Below are 14,273 nucleotides of genomic sequence, written 5' to 3'. Positions count from 1 at the left end.
TCTTTTAAGAGGAGCATTGAACGATAGGGAAGTCTCCTTTTTATGTACATTTTTTTTATTTCTCTTCTTAATTTTATGATAATCATTATTGACATTTATGTTTCGCAACTTTGCCTTTGAACAGAAAATTAAGCGAAATAATATTCAGTTTATTGTTGTATATTAGTTCTCAAAGTCATGATCATATGTCACTTTATAATGAGTGCACTTATGAATAAAATTGATTAATTGTTTCTATCAAAAAAATTCTTAGACATTTTCAACTATGAAAAATCTTATTTACACCAAATTATTTTAGATTAATATGTAAGCTGAAATTAATTTTATCCCACGCAAAAAGAAAGCATGAAACAAACTTTTATTTATATTTAGCATTTTTTAACAAGTGCTTTATAATATTTTCCGTAACACTTATTTTATGAATAAATTTTAGGGCAAGATGATGAAGCCTCTAATAGCACGTCACTCACTAATATCACCGTATTGCTTTTCATGAATAAAAATAACTATACCAAATTTATTTTGTAAAGTTTAAGTACAATTTGGGGATATAACTGATGTTTATAGTATGAGAAACAACTCATGAATCACAAATTCCTCGCTTGTTCTATTTTTGGCATAACATACACAATTCATTTACAATGAGGTATGAATTATCGAATTTTCATGCTATATCCATCCATATCACATCTCATCATATCATACATGTATATACAAAAAATATATATATAAACACATATATTTAGAGAGAGAGAGAGAGAGAGCTATTTATGTTCTAGATCTTTTAGTTGCTTTTTTAAGAGAGCATGCTCATACCGCATTCTTTCAAGCCTAGTCTCAACCATGTACATCTCATCTTTAAGGTGATGAACTCTTTTCTCCAACCACGCTATGTCCGAAGGATTTCTAGTCACTCCATTGTTCATAAAATCTACAGGAGGGTTCATATGTATATGTTGAGGCCTGGCCAACAGCATCAGTATACTAAACTGCTGCAATAGAATAAAGTAAAGTGTTAGTACTAAAGGGAAGTAGTTGATTTGCAAATTGTAACAATACTTAAACTAGATCATTATAGAATAGAGTAGCCCTGAAGTTCAAATCATAACAATTTTTTAATTTGAAAAATAAATCAGAGCCAGTGGAGGTGATTCTCTTTAGCCCTACTTAATTAATATTAAAAGGGCAGCCTAGGCCACGAGGCTCCCACCATGTGGAATCTAGAAGGCTCCCACTTTGAAATCGTGACCTCCAAGTCATAAGGCAGTAATCTTACTGTTGTGCCAAGGCTTGCCCACAAATCATAATCATTGTTGAGCAGCTAAAATACCAAGTTTAGATCTTCAAATTTTTTCTTTTATTATGTGAAAAAGTAGGACTCAAATAGATCTGATTGTTCAGAACGAAGGAAACCAACACAAGTGTACTACTATTAACTTGAACAGTCACATAGAAGTGATCGAATGCTAACTAAAGCACCTTGATGCCAGTAATTGCAAGTTTGCAACAATGATTTTGATGAATAAATTAATTTTGGTACCAAATAAATAAGTGCTGCTAGTCTGAAGTTCTTGACAGAACATCTAAATTCTAGTTTAAAGAACACACCTGCATGAAGAAAATCAGAGCAAAAATGGTAACAAGTAGCAGCGAAAGATTGCTCTGATTTTTCAAAGATGATCTAATCTTTGTCGCAAACTCTCTGAACAAAGATGGAACAGACGGTGTGCCAATGAAATTTCCTTGCAATTGAGTACTAACATTGCGAATAGCATCGTCAATGGCATTGGATGTAGTTTCTCTGCCTGTAGGATTACTTTGACCCTGTGATCCTTCTGAAGTTTCTCCTGTCTTTGCTTCTCGATCAAAAAACATTTTGCCATTTTGAACTACAGCAGCAACGGAACCACTTTCTGCCTCATAAAAAGTAAAATATATATAAATCTTCAAAAATAGGACATTTCAATCCATATATGGATGTAAAAAAGGACTTCAAAATTTAAGAAAATATATAGCCATACCTTCTTTTACAAGGTTCTTCTGTTTCAAGAACTCATGCGCCTGAAAGGAATATTGATACATTCTTAAATAGACATTAAACAAAACATGGAACAGTAGCCAAACTAAGGATGTATAATGTAAAAACAAAAGAATACCATGTTTATCCATGTTCCATAAGCCTCTTTGCATTCGTCAACTGTTGACTGTACTATTTTGCCTGTGATTATAAGAATCAATAAAAGTTCCAATTCATCGCAAATCAACATAATTTAAATGATTACATATAAGATACTATGTACAATGAAAACCAATGGAATATTCTTTCAGAATGTATGATAAAATCCATACCTCTCCAGATAGTTTTCTTACAAAATGCCACATTCACATATACCCGTAAAATGCAGCATTCTTTTGATTCATCCTTGTCTCTCTCTACATTCCACAATCCCTGGAAATTAAAACAGAAACAAGTCATAAGTAAAAACTGATAATTCATTGGATAGAGAAATACAAAGTTATTACTAAAACAGAGATAGAACTAACTGATTACTGTTCAATAACTAAAATAAGGCAAAATTTAAACCCAATTGTCCCAAAGTTTGGCGAGTATATATTAGCCTTCTCTCAGGAAACTAAAACACAACTTCTCCCCTAGTTTGATCTAATATCGGAGTGGAGACAAAATACACGTTTAGGCATGTTGATGTCCAGTGTACACAATAAAATGCAAGAAATAACGGGTGAATATACAGTAATTCCAAGTCCCAATGCCTTCCAAAATTACCTAAACTCTTTCTTTTATTTTAACTCGGCAAAGTTGATTTGTATTAAATTGAATCTGAAGTGAAGTAATTTCAGTTAAAATTTTCAACCTAATGCAAAAGCTACATTCACCACTTCCGTTCAAACTTGTTTTTGAAAGAAAAAGCAATTTTTAACAACCAAACATTTTCAGATTTTATCCAAAATCATATTTACCTCCTCCAACCATACTTTTGAACTATTTTTCCAGAAAAGTTATAAATGTTTTTAACTTAATTCCTATGGTAATTAATGTTAAAAAATGACACAACATAACATCAACCTAACTTTACTTTTCATGTGCCGCAATCATCATTATCAAAGAAAATGTGCAAATTGTTTTCAAACTGTACTACAGTGTTTGTTGAAAAGCTTATTCAGGCTGGCTCATAGTTCATTCAAGGTAATCATTTCAGTTTTATTTTCCTGCGTGTTTATAGAAAAGTAGATTCAATCTGGCTCGTAGAATTGTTTGCTGATATTCCCTGGCTTTCATGTTCCAACAGTAATAATAGCCTCTCTGTTCATTCCATGGGCGAAACTTCAATTAAACTGAAAGTTATCCTCCACACACCCCAAATTGGAGCAAGCTCATGCATTGGGCTACAATTAAGCTGTCATACTGGTTTAGTACTCTAGTCCCTAGTCCTCTCGCATTTCTTAACAAACCAATTCAACGGATGGCCAATGGACCAAACTTAGAAGTTTAAACAAATTCCTCATTTCAGTCATCAAGTTCTTAAATCAAACACCGATAATCATAGGTTTTTCAAAATACTGTACCAGTTAAAAAAACGTCAGACATTCCGGTCTGGCATAATAGTTAAAAGATACCAGGGAGAATCTCATTTTGATAATAGTATAGATAAAGAGGGATTGAAGAGTTTAGAGAAAAAAATCACTTGAAAAGCTAGAAAAATCTGATATTACCGACTGATAATGAGAGATAACTCTACACACAAACAAAATGTAAAACTGGGTCTTTTTAATTTGAAACGAAAGTTGTGATGCTTAAAATTACTATAAAGCTAGTATTTTATGCCTAATGAACAATGATTCAATGTCTCGAGAAGTTTTGTACCTCAACATGAAAATAATCTGCATATGGTACGTCACTGACTTCTTGCGATGTCTGTATAACCAAATGACTGGATGAAGTAACAAAAATATACATGTCAATATAACAACTTTTAAAACTTCATATATTTCATGTACTCAGTCCAATAGCTTCAGGGCTAAAACAAACATTAACAAGATGAATTGATGCAAAAGATTGTACTGATTATCAAAAGTCATAGCAATAAGGTAATAACCTGTTCCTATAAACTCGATATTTCTGGACCTCATGGCAGCCACCCGATTTTGCTCCTGGAAAGGAACCACAATCATGTATAATGGCAGATAGGAACAACTCGAACATTTTAAAAATTCCTTGAAACTATCAGAAAGATTATTAATGCCCAAAATGTGATATAGCAATATTGTTTATAGATCTGTGTGTCTTGCACCCATTGCTTCGCTGTTCTTCAGCTAGTTAACTAGAACACTCATTCACTTCTATTCCCATATTATTGCATTGTTTTATAACAAGCGTGAAATTGTAGAGTTTTTGCTTCTAATAGTTTTATTCTTTGCATTGCATTTAGTTAACTTGATATTATAAACCTTTTTCAGACTTTGGATACGTAGAGACAGAGTTAACAATCATAATTCTATGAAAAGTTCTAAATTAGTTTAACATATTAGCAATTTAATTCGGTTCCCTCAAAATTAAGTTTAAGCACCACTATTTCATATTACATAACCTGTAAAATTATAAAGGGAGAACAAAACCAAGCTCAGGACAGAACAAGAAATTATACAGTGTACATGTGATATAAAGCAGCAGAAGCATACCAAGATATATTTTTATTGGATGTTGAAATGACAGTGCACGAGCATACCCAAATTTCTCTTGAGGATGCCATGAAGCACACTTGAAGTCTGAAAGCCCAAAAAAAACAACAAACAAAAAAGTCATCCTCACCAAAACAACACGGCATGGTAAAAGATATCAATTATCGCTTATCATTATTCATTCCCAGAAAAATATATTAAATGATAGTGAGGAAAGCAAACAAGACTAGACAATGAAAAAGGCAATTAAAATGTATAGGTTTAAGAGTTTCATGCAGGCTACCTTTATCGCCGCATTGTTTACGAAAAGACTCAAGAAAATGTATTGCATCATCCGAGAAGAAGTACCTAAAGAAGTCTTCAACCTTTATCTGCAGTTTGTAAATTTAAAACTGAGAACGACCTCATAAATTGAAAATTAATATTCATTAAATTAACTTTAGAAAATTTGAAAAGTACAATCAGACAATAATTTCAAACAAGATAATACCAGAAACTTTGATTCTGCAACACACGTAAAACCTTCTGGGGCTGCTTAACAGAAAATAAGCTCATGTCATCAGCATCTTTGCACACAGATATATATATATATATATATATATATATATATATATATATATATATATATATATATATATATATATATATATATATATATATATATATATATATATATATATATATATATATATATATATATATATATATATATATATATATATATATATATATATATATATATATATATATATATAAGATAAACGAAAGTGGAACGTAAAAAATTATTGACATTTACACATGAAGTGTTTCTTGCTAGCACATGAATACAATGCTTCCTATACAACAATTAGTTTATGCATAAATGCACCAATTAACAGAAAGAAATTCATACATTTCATAATTGAACAACGGGCATTTAAAAAAAGCAGTAATGCATGAAAAGACGAACATATATATTCTTTTTTTTTAGTGGCTAGAAATTCCACCATTAAGGTGGATAAAGAATCATGACATAAGGAAATGATAATTCTTCATTCAAAGAAAAATGTGATGTTCTAGAGGGAGATTGCGTTAGGCTCAAACTCAGCCAGGAACTTGCAAATATATAACCGAACCATCTGTCATTTTAAAATACTGGTTTGAAATTTTTTGCATATATCTTCTTCCCTAATCTTAATGGAAACTAGTTCCGTTTACCATAGATGTAAACCATATTTGAAAAAAGGAAGGGGAAATGAGTAATATGTATTCCTAAGGTGTCATAGGGTAAAAAATATAAATTAAAACCAAGAGAATATGTTTATAATAATAGCCATTAACTACATTCTGTTTGGTTTAATTGAACAATTTCTAAACAAAAATTTGAGATATTTTCCCTCAAATCAATATTAAATGACTACAAACTTTTGTGTATAAACATGAATCCAAAAATATATACAGGAATAAGCTATGTTCCCAAACTCATGAATCCAAAATATATATAGGTATAGATATGTTCAGAAACTCACTTGTTGGAGCATCAATATCCTCTTCATTCCAGTTCGAACTCACTCTAGGTGGATTATTATTCAATTCAGACTCAGCAACCTGTTCAACACTGGATTGCTTCTCTTGAACAACCATCAATGTAGGGTCTTCTCCAACAATGGATGGAACTCCCTCATCTTTGCACATAGAAGTACCTTGGCTCCTGATTCACACACATAAGTAAAGCGTAAATGATTCACACACAAAATAATGTATTCTAAAGCAACAGCCTATGATCATGGACATACAGGTCAGTAGAAAGTGCCTCGTTGTCAAGTATATCAGAACTTTTGACATTGTCAACAGTTACAAATCCATTCTCTTGGCTGCTGAGTTCGGATGTTGATTCCTGAAGTAAAATAACAATATAAAGGCAATGGTGAAACTAATGCAATTTTGACCAATTAGCTGGGAATTAAGATCTTTTTAATGACAAGCAATCAAATTGTACAGGAAATAGAATACTTAAAATAGCTAAAATGGAACAATCTTGTATAACACAGGATAAGAAAAAGAACAATGAATTCGAATCAACATTCAACTTATAAAACCCTTTGAGACACTTCTCCAATCACAACCATTCCAAGGAAGAATTCACTATTAGTATCAGTAACAGAATTCATTTTTCACTAAATACCTAAAACAGATTCAAGGTTACTCTCTTTTTTTCTCTCAAATCTTATAAAATCAAGACCAAACAAAGGACAACACATGACATACTTTTTAGACCTTTTACAAGTTGACTACACAATTTCCAATAAAATATTATTATACAAAGGTTCCTTAACAAGTGCCCTTGTTAGCATTTTTTTTTTTTAATTAATAGAACTCCAAATTTAGTCTTATCAACCAGGAATCTAGCTAAGAAAGCCCATCCTAAATGTGTCATATCATCCATCAAAAAATCCAAATTGGAAAGACTCGTAACGTAAGACATACCAAATCTTGATTTAACTTAATTATTGGACTTCTCCATGGCTTCCACACTAATTCTCAAACCAGATCCATTATCCATCAAAAGATTACTATAGTAGAAGAGGAATACCATTCTTTCCTAGAACCCACCATACTACTAATGTAGAACATTATATTGCTATATACTACAAAAGCATATTAAAATACCTGCTGTTCCATGATTAATCTGGCATCATTGACCTGTCGCAACCATCCGTCATTAATAATCTTAAAAGCATCATCGCGAGATAGGAAGGATCCAAAGAAGTGCTGTCAAATAAATAGGTGGATTAAGACATTGCACCATAGTTAAAGAGAAATACGAGTGAAAATAATACTTAGGTGACAAATGAATTGAAATATAATATAGCATGAGTATTACTCGATGTCTAACATACCTTCCTGCTCCCGGAAATAATCTCAATGGCATTTGGAAAGATCCCAGCTGTCTTTGCCCTCCGTACGCCTGTTACTTCAGGGAGCGGGATAATTCTCTGAAATGTGAAGCGTTAACAATATTTAGATGCAGCACCATTGAAAATTAAAATCAAAACCACAAATATGGAAGTGTCTGCATTTTGGTTGATGTCATTAAATAGGCTTTGTCTAACATGAAATAATATTCAGTTTGCCTTCTCCATTTTTCTAATATCTTATTTATGTATGTACAATATAATATAGGTTGAAATAAATGCAATCTCTATCATAAAGATTTCAAAGAATAAGTTTATTTAAATGCAAAAACTATTATGTAAGCAATTTACCTTTGTCTCAAACCCAAAAATGTTCGAGTAGAAACAAATGTAGTTGACAAAGAGGTACATGTGACCCTACACAACAAACGATTAATAAACCATCAGGAAAACAAATGAAAATACTAGATTTTGAAGCAAATTTTACTTGTAATTTTAAGGCATAGGTAAAATATAGTAGTGATCTTCAAAATGAAAAGATAAACAAGTTATTACAATACTATTACCTGAATAAGTATGTTTTCCTGGAGGGCACAATTAAAATCTTCAATAAGGACCTAAAGGAAAAGATAAACAAAGGAGAAATGTCTTCAATTATGAAAAAAGAAAAGAGGAATCAAATTGCTGTAAGTTCACAGGTACGCGACTAAAAAAACTTATGAATATGCACCTTATGTGGTTCAAGTAAAACTACATTGCAAGATGTGTTGGCTTAAATAGTGAAGGCTTAAATAGTTAATCCAAATCCTCTTCACTAGTGCTTGTACTAGTCTTCTCCTCGCATGCCCGAACAACCTAAGGCATGCCTCTATCTACCATCTTTTCCACACTATGTGATACCCCAACTATTTTCTCTAATACTTCAATTCTTTATCCTATCTTGTTTTGTATGTTAAATAATATTGTAACATTTGAACTATGCAGCATTGCAATTACTTTTTTGTTGGCTCTTTACAACCCAATATTCAATCTTATACAACATCTCAGATTCTTATAGTTTTGCGGATTTTGCCATCAAATTTTCATCTAAGTTTGAGTGACACATTTTCTATCGCAAATTAGACCTACGAGATCAATCTAATTCGCCCATCCTACTTGAATCATATAGTTTACATCTCCCTCTATTTCTTAAATATGTTGTGTGATTGGTCCCATATACTTGCCAAAAGCTAGCTCGAGGGATGAGGATTGGTCGAGCTTTATAAGGACTGATTTGGTCATATCTATAGCCGATGTGAGATCTCAACACATGTCCTCATGCTGTGGACCAAGCATTTGGAGCATGGACAAATGAAGGTAACTGATCACAACAAGGAGACCAAGGGAAGTGCTCATGATTTGTTGAATGAGACGACTGAAGGGATTCGAAAGATGGCCAAAGACATACTTGGTGAATCGAGAAGCTTTGGACCCAAAGGGTAAATAATTTTAGTGTTACGATACAAGTGTGCAATATGAGGTTGAGGTTAAAACAGTGTTTTGGCACGACTTTGTGAAAACAAAGAAGCTAAACATTGGAATAAATATAAGATGACCAAGAAAAATACTAAGAAAACGATAAATGTAGCTAGAGATTTGAGGCTTTATCCTATTCTGTGTCCCGTGCTAGGAAGCATTATTCATTACAAGTTATACCAATCCTTACGTACCAAAGCTACTAGTAAACAAAGTACCTACAGGTTTGCTAAAAGTAGAGAATAGAAAATAAAGAGGCTTGAATAAGTAAATACATTTAGGATGAAAGAGGAGAAATTCTGAATCAAAGAACTCTATGTCAACGAAAAATGGAAGACTTTCTTTTATAAGCATTTAACAAATGACATGTTTTAATTCAATAGACTAAACACTAGAGAAGACGATAAAAATTAGCATCTGTGCAGAGTTTTCAATCTCATTTTCTCATCAAAACAATAAATAATTTGATATCATGCCATCCCACTTTTATATGAGAAAAGATACTCCCATTTCCTAAAGTAAGTGTTAGCCACTGTAAAATTGTAAGTTAAAGCAAACTCTAGTACAGCGTTACCCTCTGCATTTGTTTCCCCTCCTCATATGACCAGTGGCGGAACCAGAAAAAATATCATGGGTGGGCCGAAAAATAGTCAATCTATTTTCAAATTGAATTTTTTGCTCCTCTATTTTCACATGTTACAATTTTGGTACCAACAAACTATATTTTTACTCTAAAAATTGTGATTTTTGGCTATAAACGTGATTTATTGTCTCCAACATTGAATCTAAAGATGAAATATCAAATTTGAGACCAAAATTCACAATTTTTTCCCATTAAAATTCGCTAATTTTACAGCAAAAAAGTAATAAAAAATATATTGAGATAGGACTAAAATTGCAACAAATGTGAAAATATGGGACTTGAAAAATTTAATATTAATTAAACATATGTTTTTATGTCATTTCATATTTATATATGCTAGTTCAACTGCTAATTTTATCTATTATTATAAATTCAATTAATTATGAACTAACATTTACACTAATACTTGAACTAATATGTGTACCGAATTACTTATAATCATCAATAATATACTCTAAATTAATATTTACATTAATATTTGTACATATATATATACCGGGCGACTTAAAATCATTAATAATACATTTAAATTAATACCCTACATATAAAAAAAAATTATTTTTTGGGGGTGGGGGTGGGCCATGGCCCACCTCAGCCCACCCCTAGGTCCGCTGCTGCATATGACCACCTGGATCCCTTCTAGAGAAAATATTTTCTCCTAATAGTATTTCTTGAATTAGACCATCTAAATTCTTCTAGAAGTACCTATTAGTATTTTGCTAACCTTATTTATGGTGCATAAGCATTGATATCATTTCATTGCATCATGAAAAATAACATAGTCACACGTGCATGTGTTCCGGTAAAACATGCAAATGTGAACAAACATAAAGATTGTCAACTATTCTATGATTCTAACATACAGTGATAATCTGAAAACCAATAAAGATACCATGGAGACATTATAGTACTATATGGAGATGAAAATCACTCACTTCGTCCTGTGGAAGACGAAACAATTGACGATACTCTTCACTCTTCAATACATCCGGAGACTGCAACGAGAAAAATAATTAAATAAACTATATATATAGGATCATTAATATGTCAACTTCAACAACCTTAAGCCAAATATAAATTTCAGTTAAATAGATCAACAGTTATGTGGCCACAAAACTCAACGAATGGCTTGTGGAGTTCAGATTTTCACTAATACTAAATCCACGAAAATCCAAACAATTTTATACTCAAGCTAAATACAGTAAATTTAAGTGTTAAATATGTTATTACTTATTACTCCCTATAATATCACTGCCTTTCAAGTTTAGTCTTGTGAAAAATAAGAACAATTTCCTATTGAAGCTAAATATAGTAAATTAAGAGTTAAATATGTTTTTAGTCCCTATAAAATCATTGCTTTTCAAATCTAACCCCTCAAAAAGGATCCATTTTTCATAAGAAGTTTTTTAAAATAGGGACTAAAAGTGAGCATAAATCTTTATATTAATTATATTAGCTATTTATCAATTCTCTTGCTTGATTCGCTTCAATGCTTTTTGGGTCTTAATTGATTTCCATTTGGATATTTCTAGCATCTCTCAAGTAAGGAAGAATCACAAGCCAAAATGTGTTCATTAACCACATTTCTCAATTTGTGTTTAAGCATTACTATTCGAGAGGCCATTGTCGATGGATTCAGATATTCCTAACATCTTTGATAAATCAACGTGGACCATTCCACATCTCTCAATTTGTGTTTAAGCATTATTTTTATGTTTGATTTTATTTTATATGTATCTTCATATGTTCACTAAAGTATGACTACAAACTGTGTTCATATTCCTTGTGACGAATGCAGGCAGGCAAGCAGAATGAAGTGTAGAGAGCAGGAAAGAAAAGAGTACCTGAAGTTTAGCATTACCGAAAAATTTAAGTGAGGAATTGGAAGAATCGTTACAATCAACAGAGGAGGGAGAGGGTTTGACGGGATGTTGCGTTGATTTGGTGGTTGCAACAGCCATAGAAGCCATAAGAGGGAGAGATTGTAGATCTTGGAATTAAGAGTGTGGAATGGTGGTTGAGAGGGGGAGGGGTTTTATGGGGAAAAAAAGAAGAAATGTTAATGAGTTGTTTCGAGTCAACGTCGGTAGCTGATGCTGAAAACAACAGCCACGGTCGCTTTCCTTTTGTGTTCGCTACGTTTGCCATTACATTTACACGTGCCTTAAAAAATCACTGCCATTCAAGTTCAGTCCCTCAAAAAGCATCCATTTTTCATAAGAAGTTTTCAAAATCGGGACTAAAAGTGGATATAAATTACATAGGGACTAAACTTAAAAAATTCGTGTTTTTATAAAAATTAAAATCATATTTAATCCTAAAATTTAAAAAGAAAAAATAGAAAGTTTGAATAAATTGATAAAGGACACTTCACTGCATTGATTGAAGCGAGTGGTGTTGGAATATTTTATTATTTAATTACATTCTAATATTAGTATGCAGCAAATGTCTGTATATTAATAATTATATTAGTTATTTATCAAACTAAGAGCCTTAATTCATTACCAATCAAATTAAGCAATAAGACTAAATAGATTTGTAATTGAATAATTAGTTAATTAAATACTTAATTACTAATAGATATGGAGTGAATGTCATTGATGAACTGTTTTGGAATAATGAAAATTCTAATTAAGTTATATAGTCCCAATTAAACGTACATAACGACGTATCTTGCATCTTATCAAGAGCATCTAAAACACGATGAGTCGCTGTTGAGGAATGACCACCATCCACGAGTGTTCATTAGCGGCATCTCTATCTCTCTCTATCTCTATTTACCTATCTATCTCTGTTTCTTTTTCTTTTTTGAAACAACTAATATTAGTAGTTAGTTTTTGCTATAGGTGGGAATTGAACTCCTTATCACTCCATTTCTTATCTCATCCACCTTAGCCACCAAAGTCATCCTTATAACTCCTATCTATTCAAGGATAGAGACTATTGGTAATGGATACAATATTTATTTCTAATATTTTGAGTTACCATATTACAAGTACAAAGTTTCCACCGCAGTTTCATAGTTACTAATCTCCGTCAGAGAACTTGTTAGGCACACAAGACGATCCTCCCATCCCATCCTATCTCAACCAAATTTTCTCCATATGCAATAGTTAGAAATCAAACCCTGACCATTTACTTAATACCTCTGAATCCCTTAGTTGGTACTAATACATTTGATAAACCAAACCAATTTGTCATATATCGTAAGGTTATGAATTTGTGATCGACTATAACTAATTGTTACAATATGTGTATGTATGTATAATGAAGCATTTGGCTATACAATGAATGCAGGAAAGAAAAAAGTACCTGAAATTCAGCATCAGCGAAGAAGTTAGGAGAAGAATTGGAAGAATCGTTACGATCAACAGAGGAAGGAGAGGGTTCGGTGATTGGATGTTGCGGCGAATCAGCGGTTGCAACAGCCGTAGAAGCCATTGGAGAGAGAAATTGTAGATCTGAGAGAGAGAGAGAGAGAGAGAGAGAGAGAGAGAGAATTAAGAAGAAGAGTGTGGAATGGTAGTTGAGACTTAAGAGTGGGGTTTTACGGTTATAGAGAGAGAGAAGAGAGAGAAATGAAAGTTGCTTAGAGTCAACGTCGGTAGTTGATGATGAAAATAACACCCACACTCGGCGTTCTCTTTCGTTTTGCGTTTGCTACGATGTCGACTACCATATTACTTACACGTGCTTTCTCTTCTTTTTTTGTTATAAAAAGAATTTAGATAAGATTATTGAATGAAATTTTAAAAGTTTTGTAAAACACAAAATATCAACAAAAAATAAAAATTGAAGGGTAATAGTAATGATCTCTGCGCAAGATAAACAGAGATCGGAATAAATGGACTACAAAACAATGAAAAAGATAAAAACAGACACCACATAGTAGAGGTTCACTTCTAATCTCATTCTTAGAAAGACATTCATCAGTTTCATTAGAGAAATGGTAAATTGAAAACCTAGGCAAATAAGTCTCAGCAAATTTCAACCATCAGAGATTCAAAAAAGAATCCTGCAAATCTCAATAAATTCGCAAGTAGTAACAGAATCCCGAGAAAAACTAATTCAATTTTATAACTTAATTACATACCCTAACATAACAAAAATTACATATTTTTGAAAAATTTATCACTAAAATATATTATTTTTATGAAATTTTGTACAAAAGTAGCTTCTCATTAATTTTTTTTAAAAAAAATTCATATGTAAATTGGTAACTCACCTCCCTTAAGTCTTATCTCCTTTTATGAGAAAAAATGGATTGATGCATCTAAGTCAAGGAGAAGTGGGGATTTGGACCACTTGGTGTGAAGGCTGCTTAATAGAGTCTTATTGTATAAGTGACTGGGATATCTTATGTCGGAGCACTGAAATGTGTTACTCTCTCCGAACATAAATATAAGAAATAAAAACATTTTAAATTTTGGACATATTTATAAGCAAAAGTCAACTACTTTTAAATTAATTAATACTACTATTCATAATATATTCTTATTTAATCATTTCACTTTTCAAAAGTT

General features: G+C 31.9%; 1 protein-coding gene across 5 annotated transcripts; it reads right to left on the bottom strand.

The window, feature by feature from the left end:
• Window positions 1–483: 483 nt before the first annotated feature.
• LOC123883420 (protein VASCULAR ASSOCIATED DEATH 1, chloroplastic) lies at window positions 484–13,495 on the bottom strand. 5 transcript variants are annotated; one of them, XM_045932217.1, is made up of 19 exons: window positions 13,257–13,420; window positions 13,063–13,223; window positions 10,686–10,745; window positions 8,159–8,209; window positions 7,944–8,009; window positions 7,578–7,673; window positions 7,348–7,449; window positions 6,474–6,574; window positions 6,207–6,388; window positions 5,189–5,232; window positions 4,982–5,069; window positions 4,699–4,785; window positions 4,116–4,170; window positions 3,884–3,950; window positions 2,350–2,449; window positions 2,157–2,218; window positions 2,022–2,061; window positions 1,609–1,913; window positions 484–992 (listed from the first exon to the last, which is right to left on the bottom strand). In XM_045932217.1, the coding sequence occupies exons 2-19, from the start codon at window positions 13,189–13,191 to the stop codon at window positions 765–767; spliced, it is 1,863 nt and encodes a 620-aa protein (XP_045788173.1). In that variant the 5' UTR covers window positions 13,192–13,223; window positions 13,257–13,420; the 3' UTR covers window positions 484–764. The 5 variants fall into 5 exon arrangements, with proteins under 5 accessions (XP_045788173.1, XP_045788174.1, XP_045788170.1 ...); XM_045932218.1 differs by having other exon boundaries at window positions 5,189–5,229; window positions 13,063–13,495; XM_045932214.1 differs by having other exon boundaries at window positions 13,063–13,433.
• Between the last annotated feature and the right edge of the window lie 778 nt (window positions 13,496–14,273).

Source organism: Trifolium pratense, linkage group LG5 (assembly GCF_020283565.1).
Source record: "Trifolium pratense cultivar HEN17-A07 linkage group LG5, ARS_RC_1.1, whole genome shotgun sequence".
NCBI lineage: Eukaryota > Viridiplantae > Streptophyta > Magnoliopsida > Fabales > Fabaceae > Trifolium > Trifolium pratense.
This window is presented reverse-complemented; position numbering and strand designations above follow the sequence as displayed.